Source organism: Cetorhinus maximus, unplaced genomic scaffold (assembly GCF_964194155.1).
Source record: "Cetorhinus maximus unplaced genomic scaffold, sCetMax3.hap1.1 HAP1_SCAFFOLD_138, whole genome shotgun sequence".
Taxonomy (NCBI): Eukaryota; Metazoa; Chordata; class Chondrichthyes; order Lamniformes; family Cetorhinidae; genus Cetorhinus; species Cetorhinus maximus.
In genome coordinates, this window is record NW_027596135.1 from 219,537 (window position 1) to 238,858 (window position 19,322).

At 47.3% G+C, this 19,322-nt stretch overlaps 1 protein-coding gene across 1 annotated transcript in view; it reads left to right on the top strand.

Moving 5' to 3' along the window:
• huwe1 (HECT, UBA and WWE domain containing E3 ubiquitin protein ligase 1) overlaps positions 1–19,322 on the top strand; it is a 231,924-nt gene that overhangs the window by 75,040 nt on the left and 137,562 nt on the right. The window contains 7 exon segments of the mRNA XM_078534896.1: positions 2,051–2,178; positions 5,099–5,239; positions 9,986–10,091; positions 12,449–12,559; positions 12,904–13,005; positions 13,993–14,073; positions 16,415–16,521. Of these exon segments, the coding sequence (XP_078391022.1) occupies positions 2,051–2,178; positions 5,099–5,239; positions 9,986–10,091; positions 12,449–12,559; positions 12,904–13,005; positions 13,993–14,073; positions 16,415–16,521 (776 nt within the window).

The window sequence follows — 19,322 nt, forward strand, 5'->3', positions numbered from 1 at the left end:
CCTTTCCTGCTTGGGTACGTTTAAAAAATGAGCTTTGTGTGAGAATCTCTGAATGAGAGGTGATTGGAGAGGAAGTACCAGGTCTTATGGTCAGTGGGGTACTAGGTGGGTGCAGAAACATGTATCCTACGCCAGGAGAGTTTGTTTGGACAAGGCTCCCTGGGAACCAACGCCATAAGGGGACCTTGGCTTGGGAAGCCCAAGTGCAGAGAACTTGGGACTGGGTTGGTGCGAGAGCCAAGGTGTGTACTGAGACCAGGCAGCTTCCGACTGACTGCCCATCACCCTGTCCATCAGGCTATCCGCTACCACGTTTCCTGGGGCTTGGGGGAGAAATTCCGGACACCAGTGGCCCTGGCAAACAACAGTGAAGCTGGAGCAGAAGAAGAGCAGTCGCAATCGCCCAAGTAGCACTGCTCAGGCTTATTATTCATGACTGAAGTTGGAGAAAGATTGTCGGTCGCTTTCCCTATGCAACCAGCTACTGCGACACTGCTACTGTGGCGCAGCAGCTGCTAGGTTGCTTCTGTGGTGCATGTGATTGCAGATCAGAAGCTGTTAGTCTGGCAGTCACCACCGTCCTCGGATGGTGCACTGTGTTAGCTGATTTATTGCACAGTCAGGTCCCACAAACCAGGTCACTTTTTTTTGTATTCCTCCATGGAACGTGGGCGTCACCGGCTAGACCAGCATTTGTCGCCCATCCCTAATTGCCCTTGAGCTTGCTAGGGCCATTTCAGAGGGGCAGTTAGAGAGTCGACCACATTGCTGTGGACCTGGCATCATGTAGACCAGACCGGGTAAGAACAGCAGATTTCCCTCCCTAAAGGACACTAGTGAGCCAGATGGGTTTTCACAACAAGCGATGATAGTTCCATGCTCACCGTTCACTGAGAGTAGCTTTCAATTCCAGACTTTTATTAACTAATTGAGTTTAATTCCCCTACTGCACTAGCCTGAGCCTCTGGATTACTAGTCCGGTGACTAGTGATCCAGACACATTAGGGAAGGTGCTGTGGGCATGCAGAGACACCCCTCTGTATACAATACGCCGAATATTCCTCCCATAACCAACACCAGCAAAAACCTATTGGGATATGCACTCATTTTCTTTTTGCAACCCTGCAGTGTGCAAAATGGCTGCTGCATTTGCTGTCATGTTTTAAGTATGCGATTTGTTCACACCTCTGTGCAAGAGCTGCCTATCTTCCAACGTAACGTGATCTGAGTCATGGGGCATCAGCTGATGTATCCTTGATAAAGCGGGCTGGGAATGTATTGCGATTGTTATTTGCTGTGTCTCTCCTGGTGACCACAATCTCTTGACTTTTGGCCTAGGATTAGGAGGTACAAATATGTTTGAATTGTCGGTCAAATATCTGAATTTTAAAATCCTCGTTTTGAAACCCCTCCGTGTCCCCAACCTCTCCCTTTCTCTAACTCCCATCCTTAACAGCCGCCTGAGAACTGCGTTCCTCCAACTCTTGACTCTTGAGCATTCTCCCACCCCTCGCCGATTGCCATTGCTCCACTGTTGTCTGCCGTGCCTTCAGCTCCCTGACCCTCCAGCTCCCAAGTTCCTCCTCTGAGCCTCTCCACCCACCTCTCCTCTCCTTTAAGGTGTTCCTTAAAACCCAAGCTTTTGACTAAGCTTTTGGTCACCTGTCCTAACGCCTCCTCATATGATTCAGTGTCAAATTCTGTTTAATAAAACTCCTGTGAAACACCTTGGGGTGTTTTGCTAAATGAGAGGGCTGAATAAATACAAGTTGTTCATTACGTGTGGATTAAGCAGCGATACACCATTCCCGTATAATTACTGTTCATGTTGGATCTGAAATCTCCTGGTCATACTCTAGGCTTATCGCTCATTTGGGAGGAAGTTTATAATTAGTGTTTTTTTTTTAATCCCTGCTGTATTTGTAATGACCAATTAAATATTGGTCTGGCAATCACTCCTCCCCACTGAGTCATTAGCCGCTAGGTTTGAGCTAAAAGGTTGTTGAATGCTGATTGTCCCCTCCTTTTTAACATTTAATATTGCCGGCAGATCCATCTATGGAGCCATATCCTCATCAGTTTGCAACGGCACTGTTCTCCTTTCTCTACCACCTGGCCAGTTACGATGCCGGCGGCGAAGCCTTGGTCTCCTGTGGAATGATGGAAGCTTTACTCAAGGTAAGACATCTTTTGGTGAGTCGCGGAGAAAAGCTGAGGGTATTCTCGTCGGTCGGTTAGCTCGGTTGGCTGGACGGCTGGTTTGTGATGCAGGGTGACGCCAACAGCGTGGGTTCAATCCCCGTACAGGCTGAGGTCATCCATGAGGGCCCCACCTTCTCAACCTCGCCCCTTCGCTTGAGGTGTGTTGACCCTCACCACCTCTCTCCAATGAGAGAGCAGCTTATGGTCCTTTAGGACTACGGTGACTTTCATCTTTCATTCTCTTCTGTGCTCCGCTTAACCTTATTTAAGGAAGGATGTAAACGTGTTGGAAGCAGTTCAGGGAAGGTTTACTAGATTAACACTGGGAATGGGCGGGTTGTTTTATGAGGAAAGGTTCCACAGGTTAGGCTTGTATTCACTGGAGTTCAGAAGAGTAAGAGGCGGCTTGGTTGAAACATATAAGATGCTGCGGGGTCGTGACAGGGTAGATGTGGAAAGGATGTTTCCCCTTGTGGGAGAATCTAGAACTAGGGGTCACCGCTTAAAAATAAGCGACTGCCCATTTAAGACAGAGATGAGGAGAAATTCTTTCTGAGGGTTGAGAGACTTTGGAATCCCCTTCCTCAAAAGGCTGAGCTTTGAATACCTTTAGGCAAAGGTAGATAGATTCCTGATTAACAAAGGGGTGAATGGTTATTGGGGGAATGTGGAGTTCAGGTTACAACCAGATCAGCCAAAATCTTGTTGGTGGAGCAGGCTGAAGGGGCCGAGTGGCCCACTGCTCCGAATTTGTATGTTTGTATGTAACCTGCCGTACTGGAGAGGAGAAAATGGACCTGCTTGACTAAAGGTTTAGCAAGGAAGTTATGCTAAGGCTTTATAGGTCGCTGGTCTGGCCTCAGCTAGCGAACAATTGTTGTTAATATGTTAATTATGTGGTTAAGATATGCAAGTGAAGGGCATTGTTTATTTAAGCACTTAGAGCATTTATAAAGAGAGACTGCTGGGGCACTGAGCTGAGTAGGTAGGAGGCAGACAAATGTAATGCTGTAAACAAACTATCATGGAAGGGATTTGCTTGGGATCAATTTATCAATAATATGTCCAATTTTGGGCACCCGTACTTAGGAAGGAAGACAAAGCCTTGGAGAGGGTGCAGAAGGAACTTACTAGAGTTGTACCAGGGGTGAGGGTCTTCAGTTATGTGGAGAAACTAGGGAAGCTGAGGTTGTTCCCTTAACCATCTCTAGACCAAGGGGGAAATTTGATCAAGGAGTTCAAAATCATGAATGCTTTAGATAGAATAAGTAAGGAGAAACTGTTTCCAGTGGCAACAGGGTTGGCAGCCAGAGGGACACTGATTTAAGGAGATTGGCTTTAAAAATAAAGTACCAGAGGCAATAAGAGGGAAAAGCGCTTAAGTGGCGAACTATGATCTGGGATGCACTGTCTGACAGGGCAGCGGAAACAGATTCAGTTGTAACTTTCAGAAGCAAATTTGATAAATTGCAGGACCATGGGGAAGGAGCAGGGCAGTGAAACTTATTGGGTAGCTCTTCTGCTGAGGCGATGGGCTTGAATGGCCTTCTAAGTCGTATAATTCTGTGATCCTGTAATGGATCCCACTGCACCTTGGATGCCACCTCCGTGACTACACACAGACGGTGCCCGCAGAGCGTCCTCTTCGTTGATGGTACTTGGGCCCTGCCTTCCGACAGCAGCAACCAAATCGAAAAGCCTCCTTGTGCGGATTTGGGATCCAACCCCTGTGTTCTCGGGTGTTAAGAATTTTTTTTCTTTTGTTAACCTGTTGTATATTTTCAACGCTCTGGACTGGGCTGCTATCTTAGGAAAGGACATGGCTGTTTGGCCTCTGCACATCTTCACACGCAATTGTTGGTGACCTTGGTTGGCTTGCCTAAGAGTTGTCATTTACCCGTGCAGGAGATTAATTCCACTCCCCGACAATTAACTTCATCAAGCTAACCCAAACAAATCTCCTTCAGTGCAAATGGGGTAGTATTTTTAGAGCTTAGATGAAAGATATCATTCTTGTGTGTCTAGTGCCCTGGGTATTATTTGACATCGTCTTTTTAAAAGAAATCTCTGGGGGTGGGGGCATAAGCCATTGACCCAATGCCACTTACACAAGGGAAGTCATCTGACAGAACACTCTGACTAAATACCTGTAGAACAGCCCATGTTACATTGAAAACCTTGCGTACATACGCGTGTTTGCTGTCAAAAATTTCATGTCCTGTGGTTAGGGCATTTAATTTACTCTGTCATGTGGGCGTCGCTGGCTAACCCAGCATTGGTTGCCCATCCCTCATTGCCCTTGAACTGAGTAGCTTGCTGGGGCCATTTCAGAAGGCATTTAAGAGTCACCCGCATTGCGGTGGGTCTGGAGTCACATATAGGCCAGACAGAATAAGGATGACAGCTTTCCTTCCCTAAAGGACATTAGTGAACCAGATGGGGTTTTTACAACAATCGATGATGGTTTCGTGGTCACCATCACTGAGACTGGCTTCCAATTCCAGATTTTATTAATTGAATTTAAATTCCACCAGCTGCCGAAGTGGGATTTGAACCCGTGTCTCCAGAGCATTAGCCTGGTTCTCTGGATTACTTGCCCAGTGACATTCATGCTATGTTGCCATCCCCCAAATTTTGATAGGCTCTTCCATGTCAACATTGAAACTGCCCGTGCGCACGGCTCGCAGTGACTCCAGTTGCAAGTTGTGCCCACTTAGTGGTGGTGTAGTCGGCTTGTGACGCGTAGTCAGTGATGCCACGGGAAGTCTAGTAGCTCCAGCACCCTGCATGGATACGTGCACTGATTTATGGAGGATATTGCTAATAAAGTAAATGTGGGGATTTGCTACGATATAGTAACTTATTTCCACTCTTCTTCCCCTTTCCCTTTACCTAGGTGATCAAGTATCTTGGCGATGAGCAGGATCAGATCACGTTCGTGACCAGGGCTGTCCGCGTGGTTGACCTCATCACCAACCTGGACATGGCAGCCTTCCAGTCGCACAGTGGACTGGCCGTATTCATCAACCGGCTAGAGGTATGTGGGCATTTGTATTCCTGGTGTGCTGCCGTGCAGGCTGACGGAAGGTGTTTTAAGACCATACGATGTCGGAGCAGAAGTAGGCCATTCGGCCCATTGAGCCTGCTCCACCATTCAGTGAGATCATGGCTGATCTGATAACCCTCAACTCCACTTTCTTGCCTTGTCCCCATAACCCTTGATTCCCTTACTGATTAAAAATCTGTCTATCTCAACCTTGAATGTACTTAACGGCCCAGCCTCTACAGCCCCCTGTGGTAAAGAATTCCACAGATTGATTACCTTCTGAGAGAAGAAATTCCTCCTCATCTCTGTTTTAAATGGGTGCCCCCTTACTCTGAGATTATGCCCTCTGGTCCTAGATTCTCCCACAAGGGGAAACAACCTCCCAGCATCTACCCTGTCAAGCCTCCTAAGAATCTTGTATGTTTCAAAAAGGTCGCTTCTCGTTCTTCTAAGCTCCAATGAGTATAGGCCAACCGACTCAACGTCTCCTCATAAGAAAACCCCTCCATCCCTGGGATCAACCTAGTGAATCTTCTCTGGGCTGCCTCCAATGCCAGTATATCTTTCCTCAGATAAGGGGACCAAAATTGTTCACAGTATTCCATTTGTGATCTAACTAGTGCCTTGTATAGTTTCAGCAAGATTTCCTCATTTTTATGCTCCATTCTCTTTGAAATAAAGGCCAACATTCCATTTGCCTTCCCTATTACCTGTTGAACTTGTATGTTAACTTTTTGGGATTTATGCACAAGAACTCCCAAATCCCTCTGTGCTGCAGCTTTCTGCAGTCTTTCTCCATTTAAATTATATTCAGCTCCTCTATCCTTCCTGCCAAAGTGCATAACCTCACATTTTCCCACATTATATTCCATCTGCCAAGGTTTTGCCCACTCACTTAACCTGTCTATATCCCCCTGTAGACGACTTGTGTCATTCTCACCACTTGCCTTCCCACCTATTTTTGTCATCCGCAAACTTGGCGATAGTACATTCACTTCCCTCATCTAAGTCATTAATATATATTGTAAATAATTGTGGCTCCAGCACTGATCCCTGTGGCACTCCACTAGTTATAGGTTGCCATCCCGGAAATGCCCCTCTTATCCCAACTCTGTCTTCTATTAGTTAGCCAATCCTCTATCCATGCTAATGTACTACCCCCAACACCATGGCCTCTTATCTTAAGTAGCCTTATGTATGGTACGTTATCGAACGCCTTTTGGAAATCCAAATATATTACTTCTACTGGTTCCCTTTTATCTCCCCTGCTTGTTACCTCCCCAAAGAATTCTAATAAATTTGTTAAGCATGATTTTCCCTTCATGAAGCCATGCTGACTCTGTTTGATTAGATTATGTATTTCTAAATGCTCTGCTATTACACCCTTTATAGCAGACTTCAACATTTTCCCAATGACAGATGTTAAGCTAACTAGCGCATAGTTACCTGTTTTTTGTGTCTCTCCCTTTTTGAATAAGCGTGTTACATTGGCAGTTTTCCCAATCCTTTGGGACTTTTCCAGAATCTAAGGATTCTTGGAAGATTACTACCAGTGCATCCACTATCTCTGTAGCTACTTCCTTTAATATCCTAGGATGCAGCCCATTAGACCCAGGGGACTTATCAGCCTTTAGACCCATTAGTTTCCCTAGAACTTTTTCTCTAGTGATAGTTATTGTATTTATTTCCTCCCCGCTTTTGCCCCTTGATTATTTAGCATTTTTGGAATGCTGTTAGTGTCTTCTACCGTGAAGACTGATGCAAAGTATTTATTCAACTGCTCTGCCATTTCCTGGTTCCCCATTATTATTTCCCCAGCCTCATTCTCTAAGGGGCCTATGTTCACTTTGGCCTCTCTCTTCCTTTTTATATATTTAAAGAAGTTCTTACTGCCTGTTTTTATATTACTTGCTAGTTTACCCTCAAGGTTTATTTTCTCCCTCTTTATTTTTTTTTGTCATCCTTCATTGTTTTTTAAAACTTTCCTAATCCTCTGGCTTACCACTAATCTTTGCCACATTGTATGTTTTTTCTTTCAATTTGACACTGTCCTTAACTTCCTTGGTGAACCATGGTTGGTTTATCCCCTTCCTGAATCCTCCTTCACTGGGATATTTCTTTGTTGGAGTCATGAACTATTTTCTTAAACATCTGCCATTGTTCATCAATCGCCTTTTCTGCTAAACTGCTTTCCCAGTCCACTCCAGCCAACTCTGCCGTCATTCCATTGTAATTATCCTTATTTAAGTTTAGCACAGTTGTTTCCAACCCAAGTTGCTCACTCTCAAACTGAATGCTAAAATCTACCATATTATGGTCACTGTTTCCTAGGGGATCCTTTACTCTGAGATCATTTATTAAACCTGCTTCATTACACACTACCAGATCCAAAGTAACCAGATCCCTGGTTGGATTCACAACATATTGTTTTAAGAAACGATCCCGAATACACTCTATGAATTCTTCCTCGTGTCTACCTCTGCCAATCTGATTTTCCCAATCTACATGAAGATTAAAGCCACCCGTGATTAATGTGCTGGCTTTTTTCACATGCCCTCATTATCTCCTGATTTATTCTCTCTCCTATAGTATAGTTACTGTCAGGGGGCCCTATAGACTACTCCCACCAGTGTTGTCTCCCCCTTGTCATTTCTTTCTTCCGCCCATATGTATTCTACATCTTCTAACCCAAGATCCTTTCTTGCTATCGTACTTTTTCCACCTCGTACTAACAAAGCCACCCCACCACCCTTTCCTTCCTGCCTGTCCTTTTGAAAAGTCGCTTACCCCTGAGTGTTTAGTTCCCAGCATTGATCTCCTTGTAACGACGTCCCTGTAATGGCTATAAGATCATACCCATTAGCCTCTATTTATGCCGTTAATTCATTTATTTTGTTCTGAATATTGCGTGCATTCAAGTAAAGGGCCATTAATTTTGCATTTTTACCATTTTTCCTCCTTTGACCCTATTTGCTGCTGTTTTTTTTATGTTTGTACACTCAGTACCTTCCTGTCACACTCTGGGTATCATTACCTAAATAGCTGCCCTGCAAGGCTGCCAAATCCTTTTGCTTTGTAAGCCAATGTATCCCCTTTCCAGATCTCCCCCCCCCCCACCCCCACTTAGTTAAAGCCCTCTCTACAGCCCTAGTTATTTGGTTTGCCAGGCCACTGGTCTCAGCACAGTTCAATGAAGTCTGTCCCACTGGAACAGCTCCCTTCTAGCCCAGTATTGGTGCCAGTGCCCCCATGAACGGAAACCCATTCCTCCCACACCAATCTCCGAGCCACGCATTTAATTCCTTGACTTTATTTACCCTGTGTCAGTTTGCCCGTGGCTCCGGTAGCAATTCTGAGATTATTACCTTGGAGGTTCTGTTTTTTAATTTAGCACCTAACTGTTCAAATTCTTTCAGCAGAACCTCCTTTCTAGCCCTGTCAATGTCGTTGGTACCAACATGGACGACGCCAACTGGACCCCTCCTCTCCCACTCCAAGTTCATCTCTAGCCCTGAGGAGATGTCTTTAACCCTGGCACTGGGCGGGCAACACAGCCTTTGGGACTCACGCCCACAGCTGTAGAGAACAGTATCTATCCCCCTAATATACTGTCCCCAATCACTACTACGCTCCCAATTCTTACCCCCCAACTTGAATGGCTCCCTGCACCACAATGACATTGTCGGTTCGCTCATCCTCCCTGCAGACCCCGCACTCATCTACACAGCTTGCAAAAACCTTGTAAGTGTTGGGCAGTTGCAGGGGCCAAGGCTCCTCAAACACTACTCCCTGGGTTCCCACACCTCCTTCACCTGCAGTTTTATTGTAGTCTAAAAGACAGAATCATGAGAATCATAGTGAGTCATGGCCTACCTGAACGTGTGAATGAAGCAGTTTCAAAGTTAACTTTCGAAAAGGAGCTGGGTAGACATTTTTGCTGGCCAGGAATATTGAGGGATGTGGCAGGGTTGGACGGATGGAGTTCAGATACAAATCAGCCATGATCTGATTGAATGGTAGAACAGGCTTGAGGGGCTAATTGGCTCCCGCCTCTTCCTGTGTAACAGGCTCGAGAGAGGGCTGAATGGCTGCCTCCTGTACCTGTGTAACAGGTTCAAGAGGGGGCTGAATGGCCTCCATATGGGGAAAGAGCAAGGAAGATGGAATTTATTGGATAGCTCTTTCGAGGAGCGGGAAGAGGTATAATGGGCTGATTGGCATATTCCTGTGTTGTAAGATTCCATGTAGTCAGAATTGTTAGCTTAGAAGCACGGGGTTGGATACAGAGTAAAGCTCCCTCTACACTGTCCCCATCAAACACTCCCAGGACAGGTACAGCGTGGGTTAGATAGAGTGTAAAGCTCCCTCTACACCGTCCCTGTCAAACACTCCCAGGACAGGTACAGCATGGAGTTAGATACAGAGTAAAGCTCCCTCTACACTGTCCCCATCAAACACTCCCAGGACAGGTACAACACGGGGTTAGATACAGAGTAAAGCTCCCTCTACACTGTCCCCATCAAACACTCCCAGGACAGGTACAGCACGGGGTTAGATACAGAGTAAAGCTCCCTCTACACTGTCCCCATCAAACACTCCCAGGGCAGGTACAGCACGGGGTTAGATACAGAGTAAAGCTCCCTCTGTTGTACCTCAATAATGTTGTTTAACATCAATTTTGGAGAATGTTTTACCCGAGCAGCCTGGCTGATCTTTATTCTCTCTCTCTTTTAAAAGCACGAAGTTGATATTTGCAGGAAGGAGTGTCCGTTTGTCATTAAGCCAAAGATTCAGCGATCAAGCGCGACTCAGGAGGGCGAGGAGATGGAGACGGATTCTGAAGGTAACTGCTGATCTTTCTGGTTTTCCGTGGCAACGCTGAAGCGCCTTAGAATGTTTGGAGATTGTGAATGGTGCACGACAATTGCAACCTCCCTGTGCCTTTGTTGTCTTACTGAGTTTGTTGCAGAAGCCCAGTAATGCCTCCCACCCTTTGATAGCAATTCTGTGTTGTGGCCTGGAAAATGGCCCATTTGTTTTAATTTTAACATGTTCAGCCCTGAATTTTTGTCTAATGCTTTCCCTGCTACACAACAATCTGCTGATGCTTTTAATGTACCTGCGACCTTGGTGCGTGGACATCTATGTTGGCCAGGCAGCGGGTACACTTGCTGAGACTTGGCGAGACCACAGCTGGAGCACTGTGTACGGTTTGGGTCCCCTTATTTGGGAAAAAAAATATATAATTGCATTAGAAGCAGTTCAGAGAAGGTTCACTCGATTGATTCCTGGGATGAAGAAAGGTTGAAGAGGTTGCAGTTGAGAAGAATGAGAGGTGATGGTATTGAAACATGTAGGGTCGTGAGGGGATTTGATAGACACTGGGAGGATGTTTCCACTTTGTAGGAGAGACTACAACTAGGGCGACACAGTTTCAGAATAAGGGGTCTCCCATTGAAGATGGGATGAGGAGAAATTTCTTCTCTGAGCGCCATTAGCCTGTGGAATTCTCTTCCCCAGAGAGCAGTGGAGGCTGGCTCATTGAATATACTCAAGGCTGAGTTAGACAGATTTCTGATGATCAAGAGAATCGAGGATTATGGGGGACAGACAGGAAAGTTGAGACCACAACCAGATCAGCCACGATCTTATTGGATGGCGGAGCAGGCTCAAGGGGGGCTGAATGGCCTACTCTAAGTCCTGTGTTCCACTCCTGTAATATTATGTTTGACTGGCTCTTTTACCTGGGTATTATTTAGACTCTTTCACACCTGTGCTGACCAAAGTAAGTGTTGCTGGGATATCTGTAAGGCTGCAAAAGATTTCAGCTTGTCTGTGTCACAGTTCTGAAGGTGGACTGCACACTCTGCAGAGCCTGAGAAGTGTTGGTCTTGCTGCAGTTCTCTCCTTTGCAACCCCTGATGTAGGACTGTTTTGTTCGATGGCTAGCGCTTCGATTTCCCTGTAACTCATTCTCGGGTCATCTCTGCCTGCAGCATTGTCAGCTTTAAGACCTCTGGGGTTGCAGCGTGAGTGCTGACTAACCACGTCTAGTTACATAGGGGCCCACTGCACAGAAACAGGCCATTTGGCCCAACTGATCCATGCCGCATTTACACTCCACACGAACCTCCCGTCCCTCTTCATCTCCCCCATCCCCATCACCACCTATTCCTTTCCTCCTCGTGTTTATCCAGCTTCCCCTTTAAATGCATCAACACTATTCACTCAACTAATTCCGGTGGGAGCGAGTTCCACATTCTCCCCACTCTCTGGATAAAGAAGTTTCTTCTGAATCCCCCCACCAACATTGGATTTATTAGTGACTGTCTTATATTGATGGCCCCCTAGTTCTGGTCTCCCCCTCCTCTCCCCCCACAAGTGGAATCATCATCTCTACGTTGACCCGATCGAAACTGCCTTCATCATTTTAAGTCCTCGATCGGGTCACCCACTCAGCCTTCTCTTTTCTAGGGAAAAGGAGCTCCGGCCAGTTCAATCTTTCCTGATTTTTTTTTTTTCTTTTTTATTCATTTATGGGATGTGGGCATCGCTGGATGGCCCAGCATTTATTGCCCATCCCTAATTGGCCTTGAGAAGGTGGTGGTGAGCTGCCGCCTTGAACTGTCGCAGTCCATGTGTCGGTATACCCACAGTGCTGTTATGAAGGGAGTTCCAGTGTCTTGACCCAGCGACAGTGAAGGAACAGCCGATATATTTCCATGTCAGGATGGTGTGTGGGGCTTGGAGGGGAACTTCCAGGTGGCGGTGTTCCCATGTGTCTGCTGCCCTTGTCCTTCAAGATGGCAGCGGTCATGGGTTTGGAAGGTGCTGTCTAAGGAGCTTTTTGCCATTTGCCTTCCTAATTGGTCGCTGTATTATTCAGGTCTGCACAGAAATTGTTTTCTGTGGGTTTGCATTTCAGCTTTGAAATTTTGAGTTGACCCTCCTCGAGTCTCTACAGCTTTTTGAGAGGGAATTTGCACACTCCTTTGTGTGAGGGAGTACTTCCAGATTTCCCTGCTGAACAGCCTGCCTGTTATTTTAAGGTTACAACCCTCATTCTGGGCTCGCCAACCTGAGGAAATAGTTTGGCTCTGTCTACCCCGGCAATCGTAGTAATGCGGTAACAGAAATGTCCCAGAGAGTGGGTTTATCCAGTGCTGTTCGCTGCCTGAAATTTACTTTCTCCTTCTGTAGTTTCAGATATCGTAATGGAGAGCAGTCCAGGTCCCTCAACTTCGACTGAGTCCAGGCCAGATGTAGAGCCACGAGGGCCCAGTACTGCCACGGCATACCCACCAAGAACTGGTAAGAGTGGTAGATGCCCTAACTCTGTGTAGTGGCGGTCGAATGGGGAGGGCAGAGTCTCTTTAGTCTTGGCTAATACCTCCCAAGGTGAAAGCAGCCCAAGTGGGGGTAGGGTGTTGGTATAGTAACGGTCGATTCCACGCGCGGCGCGAGGTACGTTTGTCAACGTTAATCCCTCAGTCAAGACTGTCTGGCCGTTGTCACGTTGCTGTTTTGTGGGAACTTGCTGTATCAAACAATAACCTTGCTCTGAAAGATCGTTCCTTGACCTGTTAAACGTTTTGGGATGTGTAGTGACGGTGAAAGGGGGCTCAACGTAAACCCGAGTTCTTTCATCTTTGCAGGGGTTCAGTGCATCCCGCAGCGCGCAGCCCTGTTGAAATCCATGCTCAACTTCCTGAAGAAGGCCATTCAAGATCCAGCGTTCTCGGACAGCATTCGGCATGGTAAGGAGTTCTCTCTATGGCCCTGAACGTTCAGAGAAGAAACAGCCAATCCAGCCACTTCCACAGGCACTTGTTCTCTTAAACTCGGCGGGCAGTGCTACCGAGGCAGGCAGGATTGCGGGCAACCTCTGATTTGAGGTTCCAGGCCCACTGTATTAAGCAACTTTAAAATAACCTCGCCTCAGTTCGTTAGTCCTCTGATCGCAGAGTTGGAAGGTCGTGGGTTTGAGTCCCACTCCACCTGATCCAGGCTGAAAGTCCAATGCAGCACTGAGGGAGTGTTGCACTGTTGGATGCAGTGTTAAATAAGGCCCCCGTCTGGTGGGTATCAAAGGCCCTGTGGCACTGCTCGCCAACATTCCCCCCTTCCGCCAACACCACGAAAAGCAGACTGACCGGTTGGCCGTTCACCTCATCTCATGTGTGGGTGTTGCCATGAGCAGATTGGCTGCCATGACTGCACTTCAAGGAATGTCAGTGGGTTACCATGCACTCTGGGACGTGCAAGTTGCCATATGAATGTAACTTTGTTCCCTATAGATGTGATTGAAACCAGCTTATCTTCAGTGGAATTGGGCCTCACCTGTTGCTTGGTCAACATCTAGGCAGGAACATGGGGAGGCCAATCAGCCCCTCGAGCCTGTTGCCCATCCAGTTAGATCATGATTGGTCGGTACCTTAACTCTCATCTACCCGCCATCTTTCTACATCCTTTATTATCCTTGCCTAACCAAGAATTTTGGAATTGTCAGTCGATCTCCCATCCACCCCTGTGCCTTCAATAGATTTGTAAATGGCGATGCTGTACAGCCATGTGCGGTAGCCAGGAACTGAAGGGTTGCACCCGTGATGCATGCTACCACCTGCCCCCGCCTCAGTTGCCCAATCTACCTTTCAGTCCCCAAGTTGTTAGAGCTAACCTGTCGGGTTTACTGTAACGCCGTGGAGTTCCTCGTTTAATTTCTTTTTGTGTCATTTACCTTGCAGTAATGGACGGCTCGCTGCCTACCTCACTAAAGCACATCATCAGCAACGCAGAGTATTATGGGCCATCCCTCTTCCTGCTCGGTAAGCGAGATGGATGCGTTTTGATTCATCGCGTACTTCCTTGCCTCTGCAGCATCAATCGCAGCCATAAAACTTCACCGCCTGGAGCTGTCTTTGCTTGTTTGCAACCTTCTCTTTCTCCCACTCTTTGTCGTCACCCCGCCCCCCCACTCCCCACAACGCATCCCTGCCAGTCTCTTACCCCTCTCTCTCTCACCCTCTTTTGCAATATTAGCAAAACTACTGCAGCAATCTGCCACATTAACCCTGTATGAAATAAACTGGGGCTGTAGGCGGGGTGAGAATGCAGTGTTTATTCTCTGCTCAGCTCTTGTTATTGGCCATGTAAGCAGGGACACGCCACTCAGTGCCGTTTTTATGTCGGGTTTATTTAGCAGATTGTCGGCGGCGGGCTTGCTAATCTTGCACCGGTTCTGGAAGTGGAGACGGCATCTCCTGAAGAGCGTGCCCCTATCAGCGCACCCTTAAAAATGAATGCGAGCATTAATGTCAGTGTCCGCTCAGTGTTCACCTCAGTCAGAATGCTGCGAGTTCAGGTGAGCCTAAAATCTAGGGTGACGCACCCCAGAGCCGGCACTGAAGGAGCGTCGCCCTGTCAGAGGTGCTGTCTTTCAGATGTGATGTTTAAACTGGGTCCCTGTTTGCTGCCTCCACAACGTGGCTGGACAGTAGGTTAGGAACATGGTGACTTAGGGGCAGGACTAGGCCATTTGACCCTTCGAGCCTGCTCTGCCATTCAATAAGATCATGGCTGATCTGAAGGCTAATGGAATGCTATCCTTTGTTACGGGAGAAATTGAACATAAAAATAATGATGTTATGCTTCAGTTATATGAGTCAATGGTGAGATCGCATCTCGCATTCTGTGTGCAGTTTTGGCCTCCTTATTTAAGGAAGGATGTAAATGTGTTCGAGGTGCTTCAGAGGAGGTTTACTATATTGATACCTAGAATGAGCAGGTTGTTTTATGAGGAAAGTTTAGACTAACTAGGCTCGTTTCCACTGGAGCTTAGAAGAGTGAGGGGTGACTTGATTGAAGTATATAAGATCCTGAATGGTATTGACAAGGTGGACAAGGGAAAGGATGTTTCTTCTTGTGGGTGAGTCCAGAACTAGGGGGCACTGTTTTAAAATTAGGGGTCATTCTTTAGGGCAGAGATGAGGAGAAATTTTTTGAGGGTTGTGCGACTTTGGAACTCTACCTCAGAAGGTGGTAGAGGCGGGAGTCACTGAGTATTTTTAAGGCGGAGGTAGATTGAGTCTTGTTAGGCAAAGGAATCAAAGGTTATCGGGCTAGATGGGAATGTGGAATTCAAAACACAAACTGATCAGCCATGATCTCATTGAATGGTGTAGCAGGCTCATGGGGCCGAATGGCCCACTGCTCTGTGGGGGAGAGAACTCCACAGACTAACGACCCTCTGAAAGAAGAAATTCCTCCTCATCTCCGTCTTGAATGGGAGACCCCTTATTCTGAAACTGTTTCTCCCCCACAAGAAGAAACATCCTCCTAATATCCGCTCTGTCAAGTCCCCTCAGGAATTTAACTGTTTAAATAAGGTCACCTCTCATTCTTCCAAACTCCCATGGATAGAAGCCATTGGTGGCAGCGCTTTGTTACTCTACTCGGTGTGGTGTTATTCTAGGCCATGTAAGTGAGGATGTGCCATCAACCTCCAGCCCAGCCACACTGGGGACAGTAACAGTGCACTCCCACCCAGCCATGGCTATAGTTGTATATGGAATTTTGACATTGTTGCCAGCCGATTTGCTCATCTTGCGGGTCCCCTCAACTGGACAGAAGAGATCCCTCGGGACTTTCTCAGAGGAGCAGGGGAGTTTTCCTGATGTGAAATGCAAGTCGAACTTGCTTTCAATTTATCTATCCATCCATCTGCATCTTACCCCCCGCCCCCTCCCGTTCACCTTGGAGAGTAGATGCTATAGCGTATCAAAGAATGGAATGGATTCCTGATTAAGGAGGGTGGTGGAATGGAGTGGGTTTGTGGTAGCAGGTACAAGAGGCCTACCTGGATCCTTGCAAGTTGTGCCATGTTTGTATATTCCTGGTTTGCATTGATCCAGCCCACGTTTTGTATCTGGCCCTTGATGCCATTTATTGACCCAGTTCCCTATTTTGTGTCTGCCATTTAGGGCAGTCTGATCAATGGGCTGGAGACAACGGGGAAGAGAATTTACCCTCCAGGTTGTTGCAGGTGTCAGAGGGCTGTCAAAAGCAGTCCGATGGTAAGGGTTGGACGATACATCGGGGCGTGCACAGTTGAGCCCTTGTACGTGACAATACTGACGGTTCTGTGTTTTTATTTTACTTCCTTTCCAGCTACTGAGGTGGTGACTGTGTTTGTGTTCCAAGAGCCATCGCTGCTATCCTCACTCCAGGATAACGGACTGACGGACGTCATGCTTCATGCCTTGTTGATAAAAGACGTGAGTTCTCACTAGCACTCTCTGGAATCCTGCCCAGCTTATCTCTCCTACACAAAGTGCTGCACTCCCATTGGCTGTCCTCCGTCGCTCCACTGGGTTCCCTGCGTCCCAGCCCATTGAATTGCCTCTCCCGAGTCCTTTTCAGATCCCTTCGTGGCAGCCCCTTGGGGGCACCTCCCCAGCCTCTAATCGCCCATGATCACAGCCAGCTTGGTCCTGGCCCCAACCCCTAACACGTACGCTCCCGCTCCCTTGGCTGTTGTTTCACTCTACCCAGCCCTTCTATGCATCAGCTGTGTTTCAGCAGATTGCATTCTCGACTCTGAGAAGGTCCTGAGTTCGTGCCCCACTCCAGAGACTCGCGCCAACGTGGTCCAAGTGTATATTCCCTGGGTATGAGGGAGCGCTGCACTGTTGGAGGTGCTCTCTTGAGTGAGATATATACCTTCCCACGGAGCTAAAAGACCCCAAGGCTACTATTTCGAACAGGATCAGGAAAGTTCTCCCCAGTGTCCTGTGGTCAATATTTATTCCTCAACTTAAAAAAGAATCTAGTTGTTATCTCATGTGGAAGCTGGCCGTGCACAATTTCTTTGCCCTGTTTCCCTCCTCTCGACTGTGTCGACACTTCAGAAAGTTAATGCATTGACTGTGAAACACTTTGGGACAAATGTTCCTTCCCGTTGAAAGGTGTACAAGACACGGCCCCCACCCAGCCCCCTCAAAATGGATCCACAAGAGTGTACACCCAATTGCCTAAGATGGGGGTAAAACAGGTGGGCACAGAAACTGAAGCGGGGAAAAAGTGACCCTGAGGCCCTGGAAGCTTTCCACAGAAAAGCAAGTTCTTTCCTCATGGGCCACGTGGTACTCTGTAGTAATGCGGAGTACGGTGCACAGTTTTGGTCTCCTTATTTAAGAAAGGATATAATTGCGTTACAAAGTAGTTCAGGGAAGGCTCAATCGACTGATACCTGGGATGAAGGGGGTTTGTCTTATGAGCAGAGGTTGAGCAGGTTGGGTCTGTGCTCATTGGAGTTTAGAAGAATGAGAGGTGATCTTATTGAAACATATAAGATCCTGTGGGAATTTGACAACGTAGGATGTAACCCCTTGTGGGAGAGACTAGAACGAAGGGGCGCAATTTAAAAATAAGGCGTCTCCCATTCACGACGGAAATGAGGAGACTTTTTTTCCCTGAGGGTCGTGAGTCTTTGGAGCTCTCTCCCCCCTGGAGAGCGGTGGAGGAAGGGTCATTGAATATTTTTAAGGCAGAGATAGATAGATTCTTGATTAACAAGGGATTCGAAGGTTATCGGGGATAGGCAGGAATATGGAGTTGGGGGCCACAGTCAAATCAGCCATGGTCTTATTGAATGGTGGAGCAAGCTCAATGGACCAAATAGCCTACTCATGCTATTTCATAGGTTCTTATGTTACCTGGATCCCTGTGCCTCTTTAGAAACTCCTTCAGCACACTTCTCTCTTCGACACTGCTTTTGTACCTTCCCCAAAGTTGCTCGCTTGCTCCCCACTCCCCCACCACCTTCAGTTTCTGTGGCCACCTGTTTTATCCCGTCTTAGGTAGTTGGGTGTATGCTCTTGTCGATGCCTCTTGAGGGGAGTGGGTGGGGGCCATCTCTTGTACACCTTTCAACGGGAAGGAATGTTTGTCAGCACCCACCCGCCCAGTTTTTCCTTATTTTTGCAAGCTTTCCGTTCGTCAATGGACCAGTGTACTGGCAGGGCCTCCTGAGAGGAAGGTTGCTGCACTGACAGTGCTGGGTACCTGAGCACGAGGCAGACAGGTTAAGTTGGCAACAGGTGACAAACTCTGAGCACGTGATGTCCCTTTGGAGATGGGAGGCCATTCAGCCCTTCACTGAGACGACATCCACGTTCCTTAACGCTGTGTACCAGTCACCGATTGAGTTCCAGCATCTTTTTAAGGGAGAGTGTCTCACACGTTGACCACCCTTGGCGCAAAGGAATGTTTCCAAACTCCCCCTGAATGACCTGACTCTGATTTTGTTTTTTCTTTATCATTCGTTCATGGGATGTGGACGCCAGCATTTGTTGTCCATCCCTAATTGTCCTTGTTCAAAGGGCATTTAAGAGTCAACCACACATTGCTGTGGGTCAGATGTAGGGATGGTAGATTTTCTTCCCTACCAGATTTAAAGACTTTTAATTCTGGATTTTTATTGAATTCAAATTTCGCTGTCTGCTGTGGTGGGATTTGAACGCAGGTCCCCAGAACATCACCCTGGGGATACTAGTCCAGTGACAGTACCGCTACGCCACCACCTCCCCACGGTGATGTCTCACTCGTCTTAAAATCCCCAACCAGTGGAGAAAGGGTTGACTGAGAGAAACCTATCAATTCTCTTCAAAATCTGGAAATGAATCAAATCACCCTTTCACCTTCCATAATCCAGGGAATACAAGTCTCGTTTATGGAATCTCTCCCCATTGGCCCATGCATTGAAGCACTGCCTTTCGTAGCACTCTTCCAGCAGGGATGTGTAACTTCAATCCCTCTGCCCCTAGGCTGATCTGCATGTAGCTCAGGTCGTAATCCACAGATTAATACCTTTTGAGATTCTGTTTTTTTTAAATTTGTACCCAAGCTCTCCCCACCACCCCCCAACAGATGCCATTCCTCGTTCTACCTGCGTTGCCGATTCCTACACGCAGCGCAACAGAGAGATCTTACCCTTCCTTCTCCAGCCAGGAAGAGATGTCCTTAACTGTGGCACTGGGCGGGCAGCTCAGCCTTCAGAACTCACGGCCGTGACTGC